General features: G+C 34.6%; 1 protein-coding gene across 8 annotated transcripts in view; it reads left to right on the top strand.

Moving 5' to 3' along the window:
• Window positions 1-204: 204 nt before the first annotated feature.
• LOC149529402 (uncharacterized) overlaps window positions 205-19761 on the top strand; it is a 69803-nt gene continuing 50246 nt past the window's right edge. For 7 of the 8 annotated variants that reach the window (XM_089809234.1, XM_089809235.1, XM_089809236.1 and 4 more), the window contains exons 1-3: window positions 205-552; window positions 18038-18105; window positions 18449-18538. In XM_089809234.1, the coding sequence (XP_089665360.1) occupies window positions 18486-18538 (53 nt within the window). In that variant the 5' untranslated portion in view covers window positions 205-552; window positions 18038-18105; window positions 18449-18485. The remainder of the gene's footprint in view (window positions 553-18037; window positions 18106-18448; window positions 18539-19761) is intronic. The other variant, XM_089809233.1, reaches the window with a different exon arrangement.

Here is a 19761-nt window from a genome sequence, read left to right as displayed (position 1 = left end):
GTTATGATAAGATTTTAGCTCTATGGGGCAATCTTCTATCTCAAAGTTAATTATCTTTGTGACATATTCTTGCGAGCATATTACATAGTCAACAACACTTCGTTCATTGTATCTTTTGCATATGATTCCACCTGATTTAGGCCACTTTTCCAAACCATTACATATGACCATATTATATAAGCAGCATAAGCCTAGTAATTCAGCACCAAAATGATTAATCTTTTCCATGCTATCCTGTGAAGATCTTTCCCATTTTTGTGTCCCTTCTTCTTCAAGCCAAACTAGTCTTGTAACTTTCCTTAAGATTGAGAGTTTGGTTGTTTGTTGTTCTAGCAGTGAAATCCCCTATTATCATTATTTCCCCCTAGAGAACTAAAGACTGCTATATCATATCATATCATATCATACAATCCCTGTGCACTTGCGCGGAAACCAGAAACTGCAAAAGAGGTTAGAGAAGACCAGAAACTGTACCTACATAAATGTGTTTTTCTCAACAAGGGTTTCAAATTAGTAGCAGTCTGCGATGCACATCTTCTCCATACAGCGTAGGTATCGTGATCTATACATTCTTTCTCTAAGTCACATTTCAACTTTACTGTTTTCCATGAAAGTTTACGGCAGTGTTAGCGCTTAGTTTGTAATCATGGACAATTTTGTTCTCAGAGATCTTTTGATATGTACTCTGCAAAATGGCTACTGTAGGTAAGAAATGTAGTTTGAATTGGTATTGTTCCAAACAGGTTTTCTTCACATGCTATGTTGATCGTCAAATTTTAATTTCTGAAGGAACTCGCTTAGGTCTTCCATATGTAGAAGAACTCTCATATTTTTAGTCATTATCACCTGAATGTGCTAAATCAATTGCATTGTCACCTAGGAAACGCTTTTATTGTTACAAGCCACATAAAAAATTCAGGTGCGGATTGCATTCGCATGTCACTTTGTAGCCATTTCGAGCTTACATAGTGGCGCTTGAACGCATGGTATCATCATCGCCATTACTTTTTCTTTTCATAGTTTCATGATCTGGTAAGTACAAGTTTAGGTACACTTAGGGAAAAGTCCACAGTGAACATGAGGTGTGATTGTACCGGTAACATGTTTACATGGTACACATATGCATTCTTGTAATTTTGATCCGTTCTTCTTGGCGCTTACACTGTAGCTGAGCTTAGGTAAATAATATACCTGAGAATTGCTCATAAGTATTTGACATAAATTTGAGCCCTTTGCATCACCCATATCTACTTACTGTCCAGGATATAAGAATTGATCCTGAAAATGTGCACACAACATGGCCCGAGACCCCGTCTAACATTCTTTGGACCAAAATGATATGTATGACCTATCAAATTATGTCAAGGAGATCAGTTTTTAACTTTCTTAAGGCTAAAATAGCCTGTAGAAACTGTGTGTTTATTTGTTTAAAAGATTGTTTCATGTTTTCTCATAATCATACAAGTAATGGTAAGTCTTTAGTTTGGCGTATTTAATTTTTAAATAATCAGTGTAATCATTAACCCAAATGTTGTAATCACTCACGTGATGTACATGAAAGGAAAAATGAACTCCTTGCAAAAGAAGAACTCTCTAAATGGTTCCTTTTCTGGAAAATTGCTATGGCATCCAATTTTGATATCACTCGCTTCATGTACTTTTGTGCTAATTGAACACGGGTATGTTCAATCGGCATTTTCAAACAATTAATATTCCTACCTTGTATTTTATTGCTCGTTAAAAATCATTTAAGACAGTGCGATTTCGTTGCATTTTTAAGTTTTTTTTTTTTGTGGAAACATTTTTTCTACATTAAAGGGAGGATTTTAAACATAGCAATACATTTCGATATTATATACAAAACCTCAAGTTTCATAATATCATATACTTATGTGTCATTCAAATAATAGGCCAATCCAGATCCTTTTCAACATGATGAAAATTTTAAGGATTATTTACAATTAGGAGCCCTACCATGAACAAAAAACGAGTTTTATAATAATAGGTGCATTGCTAATCAATGTTATTGGACTAGGGGGTCTCCTTTGGATTTCAACAAAGATGTAAAGGAGTTTGTAATGTGTTCTTCTAGTGTGATTGTTCAAATTTGAAATAACTGTGCATGATCTGTAAAAATCACAAAAATGATTTCGTCCTTAACAATACTTGAGCCAATATGTAAATGCTTACAATTTGGGCGATTGACTTGAACTAACCTCTATCAAATGCCTCCTAAATTGCAGTCCTATTCAGGATAATATGAAAAGGTGTGCACTGTACATATCTGTCCAAAGTTTTCTTGTGCAAAGAATGTGCACATTCTTCAATATAGATTTGGACACTATATTTAAGACTTTGCCACTGTACTTTCTGGGAATGGGTTAGGCATACCATAGAAAAGTGCATATACGTTGAGTCTTCTAATGACTTCCACAATTTACTTGTAACTCTTGATTAATACAAAGTTTTAAACATCATGAAAACTCTCTCCCAAAACTGACGGGAAACTGGTATAGGTTTTAGGAGACTCGTTAACTTGCTGTCACTCCTTTATTCCACATACCAAGCATTCAACAACAATTTTTTTGTCATCTGCTTTAATTAATTCCCAATGGAATCTTTTTTTGTCATCTTGAGATGACTTTTTGTGAATTTGAGATGACCTATCAAAGAGGCATGCAATATTGATTGGTTTTAACTTTTAATCCTTCAATTGTGAGATCTTGCATAGGTATCAGGTATAACCCAGTATTTGTCTAGACTGAATCGTCTATCCACAAACATCAGGTGCTCATTGTTTGCATGGTGTAATTTTTTACACAATTTTTTGGCTAGTGGGATATTGTTGCCATTCTAGACAAGGCCCTTCCAACCAATCATGTTGTATAATATTGCCCAAAATAAGGGTTTTAACCTTTTTTCGACCTTTCCTTGTCATATATTTCTTTGCCTCTTTGTATGTGATTTGTATCATCTCTTTTATAAATTTATATCATTGAGGAATCCTTTCCCATGCATTGTTGTTTGTACTGTTGTACTTCCACCAGATGGTTCAGACTTTATCCTATTTAGGCTTGGGCTCTCTAGTTATGCTTGGAATATTCAAGTTCAGTTACCTCTCAGTACCTAGGGTTCCTCTCACTCTTGTATCCTACACTCTCTAATGCAACTAGATGTGCATTTCAATAGCACCGACCTACCAGAGTTGTTTGGGTATATTGAGATATAATTGTGTTCCTTTGATTTTTTGAAGTTTCTATCCTTACTTTAGTTATTGTCAGGGATCGTGGGTTCGATGGGTGGAAGTTAAATATTCACTTAAGAAAACGTGAGCATTATAACTTTTCTCCAATGACCTGTAGGCTGCTGCCTGATTAAACAGACATTTAGCTAAATTATTGGTTTGGGTGTGGATGTGGGTGCAGATTTGGGTACAAGAACTCAGTATGCAGGTTTGTGAATGTTTTTGGGGGTTTTTGGTGAATTTGGGTATTTTTAAAAATATTTATTATAAAAAACATATATCATAAATTTATAAACATACAAAAAATGCAAGAAATTTACAAAATTAAATCATTCAATGGTATGATACTTCATCATTCATCAAGATAAATATTAAATGCCATCTAGCATTCAGTAGTATACAGTATACACTGATCATTTGTCTACTTCCATTACTTCTCTAGAGTATGCTATTTAGAACTTGGTTTCACTAAAGTATTTCTCATACATTGCGATAACCAAGAAGTTTATGGTAGGTAATTTCAAAGATCCTGTTTTCAAGATTAGTAGAAGATGACTCCCCTTCACCTCATATGTTATATTTTTGGATTTATAAACCAGATTCTGTCCTGAGGAAATATGGGTTGATTTGGCTATAAAGTGCAGAATGGAGCAGACAATCGTCTTACATAATATGCTTTCCAGGTCACTCAAATCAAAGACAGTACTTAGCTATCTGAAATAAAATCTACTAGTAGTGTCATCGTAATGTATAACTGATTTTAGTCAATGAATATCGTAAGAAAAGTTCCATTATCTAGCACTGTTGAATTTAGTTCCCTGATTAACTGTTGTGAAGTTCCTCAAGTCAAGTACAGACATGAAGTTGTATGTTCTTCCTAAGGGTACAAGCAAAAAGAACAAGGAATCTGACCACAAGGAATATTGTTCAGCTCCATATCAATGGTGATTCTAGGGGTGAATCCAAACACTGCTCATTGGAAAATCACATTCATATAAATTTCAGCCCATTTTGAACCTCAATGTGATCTAGATTGTCCAGAGGGAAACATATCAACTAAGAATTCAAATAAGTGTATGTACGCATAAGACTACTGTCCTTTGCATCATCCATGTGTATTTGAGTATTCAAATCTGACTCACCCAAGTACGGAGTTTTTCAGAGGAAATGAGTATCAAGGACACCTGCTACACCAAGAGAACTGCGATTTAAGGGTGACATATTGAGGGAGTCATACCTTAATCCATTCTCTGAAGATTATAGTGTAGTGACCCAGGTTTTGTTATTGGCTTGCTTGTCTTTATTAGAAAGAAGTTGGGTACTTGTAATTGCTCTTGCATGCATTTGAGTAACTTTGAGGAACCACAAAAAAACAGAACACTACTGTAACTTTAATCCATCCAGAAAAAATTCTACTATGTACAAAACTACTTTCTTCAACAATATATGTTTGACACTTTTATTATGTAAAGCTTGAGCTATGTCTTCAAATCACACACCTATCAGCGTATCCCTTGCACCTCCATTGGGTGCAAGTGCTAGTACTTTTTTAAGAGAAAAGATTGGAGGAGGCCAGGGAAGAAGTTTATGAGGCCCAAATTTGTTTTTGCCAGTTTTTCTGACAGACACCTGAGACACGACTGACACACTAGTAGAAGCAGAAAAGAACAGCATGTGAACATGATGCATGTATTCACAAGAGAAGTGTCCATGCAGATGGTGCAAAAACTTTAGTCTTGAATGCAAAAATAAAAGAAATAAAACTTAAACGAAAGTATATAAAAATACAAGATAAAAAGACTTCCTTTCGCTCGGTGAAACCCTAATGAAACCCGTGGCCTATTTGTTTGGCTTTTTCATTTTACACTTTGCCTCTGCTGAGACTCTGCCCCTATGATGGTTTTCGAGGGTTTTCACGAAGTTCTGTGTGGGTCTTCTTGAAGATCTTTCTACTGGTCTATCACATATTTCAATATACCAGGTAAGCTTGTGAAAGTATTAAAGTTTGAGCTCTCTCCTCTCATTCATTCTTTAGAGATTCTATGGCTTCATTCTCTGTCTTTTTCAAGAGCACTATACATGTTACATTACTCAATACTGATGAGATGCATCATGATGCAAAATGTTGATTGGTTTGCACTATTATTTGATGGTTTTTTAAGACAATGTGTTTTTGAACTGTGAAATCCTTGCTCTCATTCCTCTGTTCTAATCATTTATATCTGTCTTCTCCCTTTATTTCTTTTTTCCACCTATAACCAGACTACAGTTGCATTTTAAGCCAATGACCCAAGGAAGACATTGAGGACGGAACATCCTGAAATTAAAACACCTCAACTATTCCATCAACTTTTATGAAATTGGGTGTAGCAGAAACCATCATGACCAAATAAACAAATCACAGTGATTCTGCTAGAAAGAAACTAAGGGTCATAGTGTGAATCTATTCAGAAATACATGCATTCAATGAATAATAACTGAGTCCTTTGATGTATCTGTTTTGGGCTATTGTGGAAACGTGATATCTTCTTTGATTCTCTTATTTGCATTATGCATTTTTTCATGGCAAGTCATAATGACAGTCAGCTTAGTATACTTTAACAGTGACCTGTTTGCCTCACGAGGGTTTCATAATTTATATGGCATGAGACTTGTTCTCTTCTATTGATCTTTGTTTCACATGCAAGCTGCGTCCTTCATTTCTTCAAACCTTGCTTGAATCCTCGCCTTGCACATAGTCATGAGATAGGGTATGCTAGATGTGTAGATGTTGAAGGTTTCTCTATTTTCTTATTATAAATATTCCTCTGTGCAACTATTGTCATTTATTGATCAATGAGAAATTGACCTTTTGCTTGATCTCGCCCTCTTTAGTCATTATCTGCTTTACATACAATGATGATCTCTGGTTACCAAAGGCATAGTATGTATTGTTTTCTCTCTACAATGATTGCATTGTGCTTTTCAATGCTTCCCAATTGTCTTTATTGTGACCGCTAATTGCAAATCTTTATGGTTCTCTAGTTCCTTGATAGCAGTTTGTTTTTAATATTATAAAATAGTCCCTAGATCTTGAAAATCAATACACTCATAGCTTTAGAAATCACAGTTCCATTGCCATTATCTTCATGGAAGACCTTTTGAAGTCTGTCCTTAATTACCATCAGAGAAAAGATCTTAATGTTAGTGAAACTCACTGCGCTTCTTCCTGTCTTCAATGGTCACTTTGTAACAAAGGCAGTCTCAAATGCATGGATACCTCCTCCTTATGACAATGGTTTGATTATTTTCCTTATAAATGCACTTTTATCCATGTAACACCGATCGTCATCTCCTTGTCATGACATCAACATTTGCTTGGATTACTATTATAAGATTTGATAAATTGATTCCCTTTCATCATTATTTGTTTCGAACATACTGCTGTTCTATGTCCCTGATTCATGGTTTTAACACACCATTGAAATATATTTTAATTAAAATAACAAAATAAACCAATAAATTATTATAATTAAAAATAATAGCATCTTTCATGTTGTGCTGCAACTGCTACTAGCTTATATATATATGCGCCAAAAGATATCCTTCTTGAGGCGCCTATTTTTTTCATACTCACTGTGAAGTGTAATAGCCGCTTGGAGAAGGATATTTGTCAATGTATGCTATGTATCTTTTTAAAATAGATATATATAAGTTGGTTTACATTCCTGATATCATTGTTGAAATCATTGACATTAATGACTTTACTGTATTCTCATTATGTGATACTGCAACTTGATTCTTTATGCTACAGCAGTGTTCTTTATCTCTGATTTTTTTGTCACATTGTTGTTGCAGAGCATTGTAACATTGAGTTTCATGCCTTTTCTCTGTTCCTTACATACCAGACATTGCTGCCCATATCATGAAACTACCACTTTTTCTATATTTACTTTATCAACTTGATGCCGTCTCTTCTATTTCATACTGCTGTTCTATGTCCCTGATTCATGGTTTTGACCATAATTCCGAGAATCACAGTGATTCATGCGATTCACGCGATTCGGCGATTTGATTCAAGCCAAACGATTTTTTGTGAATTGGTGAATCGAATTAGCGATAAAGGGTTTATGAAATAAGTTACTCACTAAATTTCAAGGGTTTTTTTTAATTTGCCGATTCATGGCCGATTTGATTCCGATTCATGGCCGATTCACGATTTGATTCGGCCTTGCCGATTTCGATCTGATTCCCATTCTTGTTACTTTGGTTTTAACGCACCATTGTGTTAGATTTTATGGATCTCTGATAGATAAAACTGTTACAATAAATATGGGAACAATAGAAACTCAGTAGTGCAGAGTTGCTCTTCAAATTCTGATGATCTCTGAATTTGTATGCAGAATCTACTTCTCTGAATATTGCTGATAATGTGAGATGTATACTGTATGTAACAATGACCTTGCAGATTTAGATCACAAAGGAAAAATACTGAAGGTTATTTATAATGCAGATCGCTGGGTCCAAGATGCTGTATATTGATGTCTTTCACATCGATCTGTATTTGATATATATACATGTCCAACAGTTATGACCTGTAGAGTCATGACTCTACGTGGCCTTTGGCCACGTAGGGTCATGCCTTTACGGAGGCATAATCAAAGATTAGTTAACAGTAAATTAATACTGCTTAATGCAATCAGTCGGTAATGCCATCACAATGTTAATACAAGACAGTCTCCGATTATCTAATCTGCCGGCAGTGATATCAATCACAAGTTCAAGTAATCATTAACAACTCACATATGTGTGTGTGTGTGTGAGAGAGAGAGAGAGAGAGAGAGAGAGAGAGAGAGAGAACTACAACAATGATTATCAGATATGATACAGGTTTGCTCATGACAGATTACTTCTATTGACGCTATACATCAACACTCCCTCTTAGCAAGGGAGAAATAATATACTTAAGATTTAAGAATCGAATATCTGATTACTTTATCTAATCTTAACACTCTGAAACAGTGACTAGTCAGATAATAAAAAAGTCACCAAGCTATGAACAATATCATAACATACATCATGATCTCTAATTGTTCGAAACAATATCTAGAGTAATTATAATAAAAAATGTTATCTATGATCTCTAATTGCCCGAAGCAATATCTAGAGATGTCCATAGTAATAACATAAAATTCGCTACTCATGATCTCTAATTGTCTGAAACAATATCTAGAGATGTCCATGGTAACAAATGGGTTCATTATCTATGATCTCTAATTGCCCGAATGGTGTAGGAGCACCCACTCCACCATCATCAAACAATCAATGAGTTTGCACTAAGGTCATTAGGACCTCTAACCATGTTTAGGAATATTAGATTGGTCATTGGATCACATTGTAAGACCATAGTTCTAGGATTGGCAATTTATAAGCCCTTGGCTAGCTATTGGTCATAAATGATCCCATATCTAAGGAATAGGTACGAGCATGGTTATTTTTCATGTTTAGGTCCATTAGGGATCACAAAATAAAGTCTTGGACCAAGTTTGGTCACTAGGAGCACAAAAATGCACAAAAAATGTAAAGTTGCTTGACAACTTTTGAGCAACTTCTTAAAAGTTGTTATAACATTTAAATCTCTTCCCCAAACATCTAGTTGGTTCAAACCAACCTTGTAACCGTTGGGGACAACCTATAATAGCCCTTACAGGGGGGTGATATGTATAATGTACTTATTTTGGCAAAAAATCAATAAAAATACCCTGTTTTCCTGCAAAATTCCGTCTTGATCTGCTATAGTTTGCAAGTTATTCAATTTTTACTGAAGGGTGCCTGAAAATCAGCATGTAACAAGGATTCACCTAGGGCCTTGTTGTTTTGGCACTTTCCACAATGGGAATTTGATGCCCCGTGGTGGAATGCAAGCCCTATTAGTATACTTGATGATTTTGCAGGTTTTAGGGATGGCCATGCAAGGAGTGAATTTTGCCACATACCCTAGGTGTATGGCTCCATACATACACCAATCAGCACTTTACAACAGCCCTGATAACTTTCATTCTAGCGTGATTCAAGGTCTGTAAATCTGGTTTCAGACCTGTTTTATATGCCCCTACATATTCCAACAGCCATCCTTCCATTTGGCACGTGTGAAATGGTAGCTACAGTGTAAAGGCAGCCTAATTAGGCCTATTAGCATAATAGAAACGTGGTTACAGCAGAAACTTGCATTTGCTTTCAGTTTATGAGGCTTGGGTATGATTTGTATCTCGTAAAAGGGTGCCTAAATCTCTACTTAAACTGTGCCTTCATGTGGGGTTTTTCTAAGTTATGTCCAGTTTATTGTTGGAAGGGCTACTAGCCTTTGTATGAACAAACTGCTGTAACCGTGCTTCCTTGCTGTTTGGAACCCAACCAATCATTGAAAATGCTGTAAGTAGACCTCAGTAGGTCTGAAAGATCTTTATACTTCATCCCATGGTCAATGTTCTCTCTTATTTGGTGTTTGAGGGTATGTACCCGTATTAGGCCTTTAAGGAATCCTTGTGTTTTGGTGCTTTTGGACTTAGGCAAACCTACTGATTAGGTTCCTTGCCTTGTTTGGGTTGTGATAATCTGTTATATGTTCATTATTGATGCTTGTGATAAGTGTCTCAGCACTAAACCCTTTTTGTCGGATATTTGAAGGATTCTAACCAACCTTGTCAACTTGCCTAGTTGCCTAAAAACTTGATGTTTGAGACTTCCATTGTGCATTGTTGCATCACCGAAGCAATATCTAGAGATGTCCATGATAACATGCCTGTCATTTGCAAGATCGTCACCTTACAAATAATTACCTTCTAAATAAATATGTCCATGAAAGACCGTCACCTTTCATTACATATCTGATGTGACTAAACAACAATAGAAGCATAAACTCACATAAATTGAAAATTTTAATTCAATATTCAATATTACAAATTAATCATACCAAGTTTTTCTCTGAAGTATTTCAACTTCACTTTAGGAAGAGGCTTGGTAAAGGTATCAGTTGTTTGCTCATTAGTATAGATGTACTCTAGTTGAATGATTCTTCGATTCACCATATCTCAAATGTAATGGTAAGGAATTTCAATATGTTTGGAGCGATTGTGAAAAATTGGATTGGTTGAAAGCTTGATGCAACTTTGATTATCGCAATGAATCACAGTGGGCTTCAAAGGTTTTTTCAACAAATCTGCTAACAACTTCCATAGCCATACCGCTTCTCTAGCACCCAAAGAAGATGCAATGTATTCTACTTCGGTGGAACTTAATGCAACTGAAGTTTGTTTTCTGCTAGACCAAGAAACCATACCAGATCCTAGACTGAAGCAATATCTAGAAGTACTCTTACGTTTAGTAGGACGGCCTGCCCAATCAGAATCAGAATATCCATGAAGTTCAACATTAACTTTATCATATTTGATTCCCATTTCAACAATACCCTTTAGATATCTCAAGATGTATTTAGCTGCATGTAGATGTATCTTCTGCGATGCACACATAAATTGACTCAAGGTGTTTGTAGCATAGCATATGTCAGGACAAGTATTCACCAAATACATTAATGATCCAATAATTTGCCTGTAGTAAGTAGAAGTAAGTAGAATTTGAAGGTTCTGATTTGATCATACCATCCTTCAACTTATGTGGGTTTACTTCCATAGGAGTAGCCACTGGTTTACATTCCATCATTCCAAATTTTGTTAGAATGTCGATTGTATATTTTCCTTGATTCAAAAGAATGTAGTTATCTTGTTGTTAGACTTCTAGTCCAAGAAAGTAGTGAAGTAGACCCAAGTCTTTTATTTCAAACTCTGCTGTGAGTTCTTGTTTGCATTTCTTTATGAGATGTTCCTCACCTGTTATCAACAAATCATCAACATATAACACAAGAATAATCATATCATCACCATCTATTTTGAAGTATAAGTTGGGATTAGCTTCATTTTTGGAATATCCTAACTTTATTAGATAGTTACCTATCCTTTCATACCATGCTTTGGGAGCCTGTTTGAGACCATAAAGTGCTTTTTTTAATTTATAAACATGAGTTTTGCTGTCATGAGTGTTGAATCCTTCTGGTTGCTCGATATAGACTTCTTCTTCAATCTTGCCATTAAGGAACGCTGTTTTGACATCCATTTGATGAACCTTCCATTCCTTGGATGCTATAGTAGCCAAGATGGTTCTGACTGAAGTATATCTAGAAACTGGAGCAAATGTTTTTTCATAATCAATGCCTTCTTTCTGCAAGAACCCCCGAGCTACAAACTTGGCTTTGTACTTTTCAATGCTACCATCAGATGCATGTTTAATTTTAAATAGCCATTTGGAAGAAACAATTGATTTGTTCTTAGGTCTTGGTACAACATCTCATACATCATTTTTTAATATAGAGTTATATTCTTCGATCATTACTTCTTTCCAAGAGTGATTTGAAAGTGCTTCTTTAACATTAGAAGGTTTTGTTTTTATAAGTTCAGTTAATAACACAACATAACATGATTGATTTCTTGTTCTTTTGCTCTCTCGAATCACTTCATTAGGTTCAACCTTATTTTCTTCTATCATTTTCCTATCCCAAAGTGTGGCCTCTTTTTATTATTGACATTTTCAGAATCTTAATGATTTGACATAGTGGAAGAAGATGGTTCAATATCATTCTTCTTCTCAATTTCTACTTGTTGATTTTCGTCTACGTCGGGAATAGATTCAGTAAAGGATTCATCACCGTTTCTAGAAATATTAAAGGCAATATCTTCTTCAAATTTCGCATCTCTGCTAATCTCAATTGTTCTTTGACCTGGAATGAAAATCCTGTATCCTTTTGTTGTTTCACTATATCCAATAAATATCCCCTTCTTCCTAGAAGGTTCTAGTTGTGTTCTTTTCTCTTTAGGAATGTGGATATAAACTGGACATCCAAATATTCTTAGATGGCTTAGATCAGGTTTAATGCCTATGAATACTTCTTCTGGAGTGGTGTTCTCTAATATTGAGTGTGGACTACAGTGTTAGATGCTTCAGTCGAAAAAGAAGTATGAAGGTTTTGATCGTGCATCATTGCTCTGGCAGATTTAACAATTGATCTATTTTTACGTTCAACAATTCCATTCTGTTGAGGATTATAAGGTACAAAAAACTCCTCCTTAATCCCAACAGCAATACATAAATTCTTAAAAATATTAGAGATATATTCACCTCCATTGTCTGACCTTAGAGTTTTTATTTTCTGTCCTGACTGATTTTCAACTAAGGCTTTAAACTCTTTGAATTTTGATAAAACTTTAGCTGATTCTTTTTGTTTGAAAAAATAGATCCAAGTTCTTCTAGAGTAATCATCAATAAAAATTATATAGAGGAAGTACCCATTAAGAGAATGTACAGAGATAGGACCGCAAATATTAGTATGGATTAGTTCAAGAATGGATTTAGATTTGTGAACACTTTAGGAAATGATTCACTAAATTGTTTTTTTGCCTAAAGCACATCCTTCGCAAATACTTAAATGATTAGTTTTGAGACTAGGTAAACCTTTTACAATTTTTCCTATGGATAATGCACGATAGTGAAGGTGACCTAGCCTCCTACGCCAAATTTTAGTGGAATTTGAAGTTTCATGACTAAGAGCTAGGTTTTGATTATTGCAAAGTTTATAAAGACTTCGATCTCTAAATCCAATGGAAATGGCTTTCTTGATATTAGAGTTCTTGGGCCAAGATAGAACTTTGTCCTCTTAGAATGTGATTTTGAATCCTTGATTAGCTAGACCAGAAATAGAGACTAGGTTTCTCTTTATTCTTGGTACATATAAAATATTTTTGAGTTGTACTGTAATTCTCGAATTTTGGTAAATTCAATAGGAACCAATTCCTTTAATAGGATGAGTAGAGTTATCTCCAATGGTAACTTCTTCTGAGGCTTGTTCAGAGAAGGTTTCAAATTTGTCTTTAAAATTGGTGATGTACCAAGATGCTCCATTGTCTATGATCCAAATGTTGTGATTAGAGCTTAATTCACTTGAAAGGGCTAAGTAAAAGGCATAGTTTTCTCTTTCTTCTATCTCTACACCTTCTCCTTTGATTTCTGCCAAGGCTGCTTGAATTTTCTTCTTTTCAAGGCATAAATTATGGGAGTGATCAATTTTATCACATTTAAAACATCTAACTTTGGACCAATCATGTTGCTTGTATGATTTGTTAGATTTTTTTTTGTTGTATTTGAATTTTCTTTTTTTGTTTGATTTCACATGAAGTGCTTGAATTTCTCCCTCTTGATTTGTACTTAGTTCTCTTGAGACTAATTTAGAGTCTTTTTGTGTGCATTCATTCTTTAATAAATCGAATTTAGGGAGTTTGGGTCAAGAGCTTAAATCTCGAATGAATGTTTCCCATGATAGAGGAAGACCTCTTAGTGCTATCATGTTGAGTTCTTTGTCATCAACTCGATTTTCCATTGTTACAAGTTGATCTTTTAGTTCAAAAATTCTTAAAAAGTATGAGGTAATAGATTCTCCATTTTTCATCTTTATATATAGTAGATCTTGTTTTAGAGTTAATAATCCACTAGTATTGTTGATTTCAAATGTATCTCGAATTGTGGAGAACATCTCAAATGCAGTCTTGAGACTAGATATGGATGGGAGAATATGATCTTTTATAGAATCTATAATGATTTTCATTGCTTTGTTATTATGTCTTTTCCATGTTACTTTCTCTAGCCCATTTTTAGGCATGGACATGTTTGTTTCAATATATTCCTCTAATTCTATTTCTCTTAATATTATCATTACTCTAATTTTCCATGATGAGAAATTAGATGCACCCTCAAGCCTATCTTCTAGTCTCACATGATTCACCATTTTAATAATATAATTTATTCCTTTTTAAAATTCTGAGAATATAGATTTTAATTCTGAGTAATAGCTTTTCTTATTAGAATGGCTTTGATACCATGTTAGATTTTATGGATCTCTAATAGATAAATCTGTTACAATAAATATGGGAACAATAGAAACTCTTACTTGTATCATAGTAGTGCAGAGTTGCCCTTCAAATACTGATGATCTCTAAATTTGTATACAGAATCTACTTCTCTAAATATTGCTGATAATGTGAGATGTATACTGTATGTGACAATGACCCTGCAGATTTAGATAACAAAGGAAAAGTACTGAAGGTTATCTGTAAAGTAGGTCATTGGGTCCAAGATGTCGTATATCGACGTTTTTCCCATTGATCTGCATTTGATATCTATACATGTGCAACAGTTATGACCCATAGAGTCATGACTCTACGTGGCCACCACGTAGGGTCATGCCTCTACGGAGGCATAATCAAAGATTAGTTAATAGTAAATTAATATTGCTTAATGCAATCAGTTGGTAATGCTATCACAATGTTAATACAAGGCAGTCTTTGATTATCTAATCTGTTGGCAATGATATCAATCGCAAGTTCAAGTAATCATTAACAACTCACATATATGTGTGTGTGTGTGTGAGAGAGAGAGAGAGAGAGCACTATAGTAATGATTATCAGATATGATACAGGTTTGCTCATGACAGATTACTTCTACAGACGCAATACATCAACACATTGAAATATATTTTAATTAAAATAACAAAATAAACCAATAAATTATTATAATTAAAAATAATAGTATCTTTAATGTTGTGTTGCAACTGCTACTAGCTTATATATTGTTTTGAACATACTGCTGTTCTATGTTCCTGATTCATGGTTTTAATGCACCATTGAAATATATTTTAATTAAAATAACAAAATAAACCAATAAATTATTATAATTCAAAATAATAGTATCTTTCATGTTGTGCTGCAACGGCTACTAACTTATATATATATATATATATATGCGCTGAAAGATATCCTTCTCAAGGCGCCTATTTTTTTCATACTCACTGTGAAGTGTAATAGGTGCTTGGAGAAGGATATCTGTTGACGTATGCTATGCATCTTTTAAAAATAAATATATATAAGTTAGTTTACATTCTTGATATCATTGTTAAAATCATTGACATCAATAACTTTATTGTTTTCTCTTTATCTCTGATTTTTTGTCACGTTGTTGTTGCAGAGCATTGTAACATTGAGTTTCATGCCTTTTCTTTGTTCTTAACATCAAGACATTGCCGCCCATATCATGAAACTACCACTTTTTCTATATTTACTTTATCAACTTGATGTCGTCTCTTCTATTTCATTCTTCACTTTGTTTTTGATCTTGAAGATAATATGTTTTATGGACATGAATACTTCCTAGAACTGTAATGTTGTAAGCACACTCGAGCTCAAGTAGTACTGGGATGGGTGACCTCCCAGGAAGTCTTGATGCTTCACCTTTGTGGGCATCACCTAGATACAATGAGTGCTAAGTGTTCCATTTATTCTCACGAGAGATGGATTCATGTGTGAATCATTACTCATGATACATGGGTCAATGAGTTTGACTCAAAAACTACACAATCATCTAGATAGCGATATCACAATTTGACAGTTTGACTTGCTAGAGGAAACTCCATAGTTAAGCGCACTCGAGCTGGAGTAGTATTGGGATGGGAGACCTCTTGCAAGTCTCGATGCATCATCTAGATCCAACAAGTGTCAAGTGTTCTATTTATTCTCATGAGAGATGGGTTCGAGTGTGAATCACTACTCATGATACATGGGTCAATGAGTTTGACTCAAAAACTACATAATTAAATCCTAATAACGATACCACAATTTGAATTATTGTGGAAAATATCTCCTACTTATCAATTGATGAGCAGAAGGGGCTTTGTAATGAATGGTTCATAGGGCACAACACTTGGCAACGGTTTTGCAAATGGGGTTGCAAGCAGAGTGGGTTTAACCATGGAGGAAACTCCGTAGTTAAGCGCACTCGAGCTGGAGTAGTACTAGGATGTGTGACCATCCCGATGTTTCACCTCCGTGAGCATCACCTAGATCCAGTGAGTGCTAAGTGTTCCATTTATTCTCATGAGAGATGGATTTGTGTGTGAATCACTACTCATGATACATGGATCAATGAGTTTGACTCAAAAACTACATAGTTAAATCTTGATAGTGATATCACAATTTGACTTGTTGTGGAAAATATCTCCTACTTATCAATTGGTGAGCTTAATGGGCTTTGTAATAAATGATGTAATGAATGATTCATAAGGCACAACACTTGATGAAGGTTTTGCAAATGGGGTTGCAAGCAGTGTGGGTTTAACCATGGAGGAAACTCCGTAGTTAAGCACGCTCGAGCTGGAGTAGTACTGGGATGGGTAACCTCCTGAGAGGTCCCGGTGCTTCACCTCTGTGAGCATCACCTAGATCCAATGAGTGCTAAGTGTTCCATTTATTCTCATGAGAGATGGATTCATGTGTGAATCACTACTCATGATACATGGGTCAATGCGTTTGACTCAAAGATTGCATAGGTAAATCCTGAGAGTGATATCACAATTTGATTTGTTGTAGAAAATATATCCTAGTTATCAATTGATGAGCTTAAGGGGCTTTCTAATGAATGGTTCATAAGGGACACCACTTGGTGGAGGTTTTGCAAATGGGGTTGTAAGCAAAGTGGGTTTATCCATGGAGGAAACTTTGTAGTTAAGCATGCTCGAGCTGGAGTAGTACTGGGATGGGTGACCTCTCGGAAAGTCTCGGTGCTTCACCTCTATGAGCATCACCTAGATACAATGAGTGACAAGTGTTCCATTTGTTCTCATGAGAGATCGATTCATGTGTGAATCACTACTCATGATACTTGGGTCAATGAGTTTGACTCAAAAATGACAATTAAATCCCGATAGCCATATCACAATATGACTTACTATGGAAGATATCTCCTATTTATCAATTGATGAGCTTAAGTGGCATTCTAATGAATGGTTCGTAAGGCACAACACTTGGTGAAGGTTTTGCAAATGAGGTTGCAAGCAAAGTGAGTTTAACCATAGAGGAAACTTTGTAGTTAAGCATGCTCGAGTCCCAGTGCATCACCCTTGTGAGCATCACCTAGATCCAATGAGTGCTAAGTGTTCCATTTGTTCTAATGCGAGACGGATTCATGTGTGAATCACTGCTCATGATACGTGGGTCAATGAGTTGACTCAAAAACTACATAGATAAATTTTGATAGCGATATCACAATTTGACTTGCTGTGAAAAATATCTCCTACTTATCAATAGATATCTTTGTTTTTGTTACCATGCTTTTGATGAACTGACAACATGAATTCTTGAAGGAGTGCACTGCAATGCATTATTTCTCGAACGCTACATTTTTGGTTCCTATGTTCTTGCTTCTGATGTTCTCTGAATGCTGTTTATCTTTCATTTGTCTTTAGCACTGTATTTCTATCATTGTTTTCCAAGATAAAATGATATCCCTTAATCAATAAAATACTATTACAAGTCATTTAGCTGTAAAAGCACTATTTCAACTGTTATTTTAATCACCGTGTCTTGTATCTATACTGAAACAGTGAACCCAATGACCATTAGAACTTCAACGAGTTTTGAAGCATTTTTCTGTTTGCCTGGGGGTTTATATGCACAATAATTGGACATTTAGAGGTTGGAGCTTGGATAGGATTGGGTTTTAATTTTAATCTATGGAGGAGAGAATTGTGATAATTCCATTATATGCATTATGGTAAGACTGATTATTGTAATCACAGTATTATCCCTCTTTCTTATGTTAATCTATACATATTTTGAACTCTAACCTCTTCATTTAATCCTTCACTCTTTTGTGGATATTCAGGGCTTCTAGAAGAAATTGGCTGAGGAACCCTTGGTCAGAGGCTTCCAGTTTGGAAGATCAGATGCATGGTTAGTATAACTTATTTGTATTACTTTAAACTACCACAACAGAAACCTATTGCTGATGCTATCTTCGCCCTGTGAAAGCTTAGATTTCTTCTTTACGTTCATAAAACCTTTAGTTTTTTCTTTTGCAACTCTGTAATTTGTTTCATTTTAGATTAAAAACAAATAACTTAACTGTTAAAGTGTATGGTTACTCGTGGATATAATATTTTTTTTTCTGTAAGGCTTAAATTTTTAAAATTTCGGTCCAAATTTCCTAACCCTGACCCTAATGCCCTTAGCTGTTCATTCTTCTTTTTATTCTTGACCTATGACTAATTTATTTTATTCTTCTTCAAAATGGCAGTGGCAGTAGATGATGCAAAGTTGTTTCACAGAGTTCGATGGAAAATGGTTTTTATGCCTTGGCTAGAATGGACGGAATTGGAAAGATGTGGTAAGAAACAACTACCCTTCCTGTTAAAGAGTAGTTTGAATGATTTTTTTTTTCAATCTTAAAGGTGTGCATAAAATACATGTTTAGTTGCACATTGCTTTTTTGAAAATAGAAATTCTTGGTTTTCTTAAAGATTTGTTTAAGAGTTTATTTTAGGGGTTGCAATATTGTTTAGCATATGCCCCATGCTGTTTAGAAAACAGTTTGTAATGGATGAAGAGAATGGAAACCCGGTCTGATCATTCAATTGTGAGCACTTTAGGTCTATTTATCCCACTATATATATATATATATATATATATATATATATATATATATATGTATATATGTATATATATTTATATATTGCAAGGATTATCACTGTAAATTATATGTTCTGTTGAATAATATATGCTTGAGTAACTATTTATATATTAGTGAATGAAGATTTTATTGGTGTAAAGGTTACTGAGTAGTAGGTTTCAAAATTTTGATTATTGGCCTTCTCAGTGGATTTTTTTAGCGAATCTATTTCTTTCAATTCGCCCATGAGTATCTCTCTTTTCATTCCCAATTAAGTCAGTGGGAAATTCTTACATTTCCACATATCATTAAACTTGTGGTGAAGAGCTCTCAAACTGATCTTATGAATTTATTCATCACTAAAGTCACCTACGAGGCATGCTAGAAACAAATTATTGATCTCTAAAGCTAACACCTAAAAGATACAACCTTGGGAAGTTCTGGAAATGGGGGTTCTATATTTTGCTCTGTAGAACAACCTCTAGGATTTTAGATGTTGGCTCTTCGCTTTAAGGGAGATAGAAAAAGGAAAGAAATTGAATATACAAAACGTGATATTCTAAGGTCATATGCTAAACAATAGTAATCATTTTATTCCTTAATACAATTTCAATATCACAATATATTACTTGAATCTGAAAGAGGATTTAATATGATTCAAAAGTCTACATTTTCATGCTGAAATTGAAATTAGAAAAGCCAAAAAAGAATAAGTAATGATTATAATTGCTTCTAGAAAGAGAGTATAAAATTAGGTAATGAAATAGGAATAATATACTGTAAAAGGTGAATATAGAACAATACCGTGTGTCTGTTATCTATTTTTGAGCCAAAATGCTTAGGTTGAGAGTATTGTAATCACTAATCAAAACTTAGTCAAAGTTTCTATCACAAAGAACGATGATGAAACGTTAATGTGAGGCCATTTTTGGTCTTTGCAG

The sequence above is a fragment of the Cupressus sempervirens genome, chromosome 11 (assembly GCF_028749045.1).
Source record: "Cupressus sempervirens isolate cs-2001-9-10 chromosome 11, ASM2874904v1, whole genome shotgun sequence".
NCBI classification, from domain to species: Eukaryota; Viridiplantae; Streptophyta; class Pinopsida; order Cupressales; family Cupressaceae; genus Cupressus; species Cupressus sempervirens.
The sequence above is the reverse complement of the archived record's forward strand: the minus strand, read 5'-3'. Positions and strand labels throughout refer to the sequence as shown.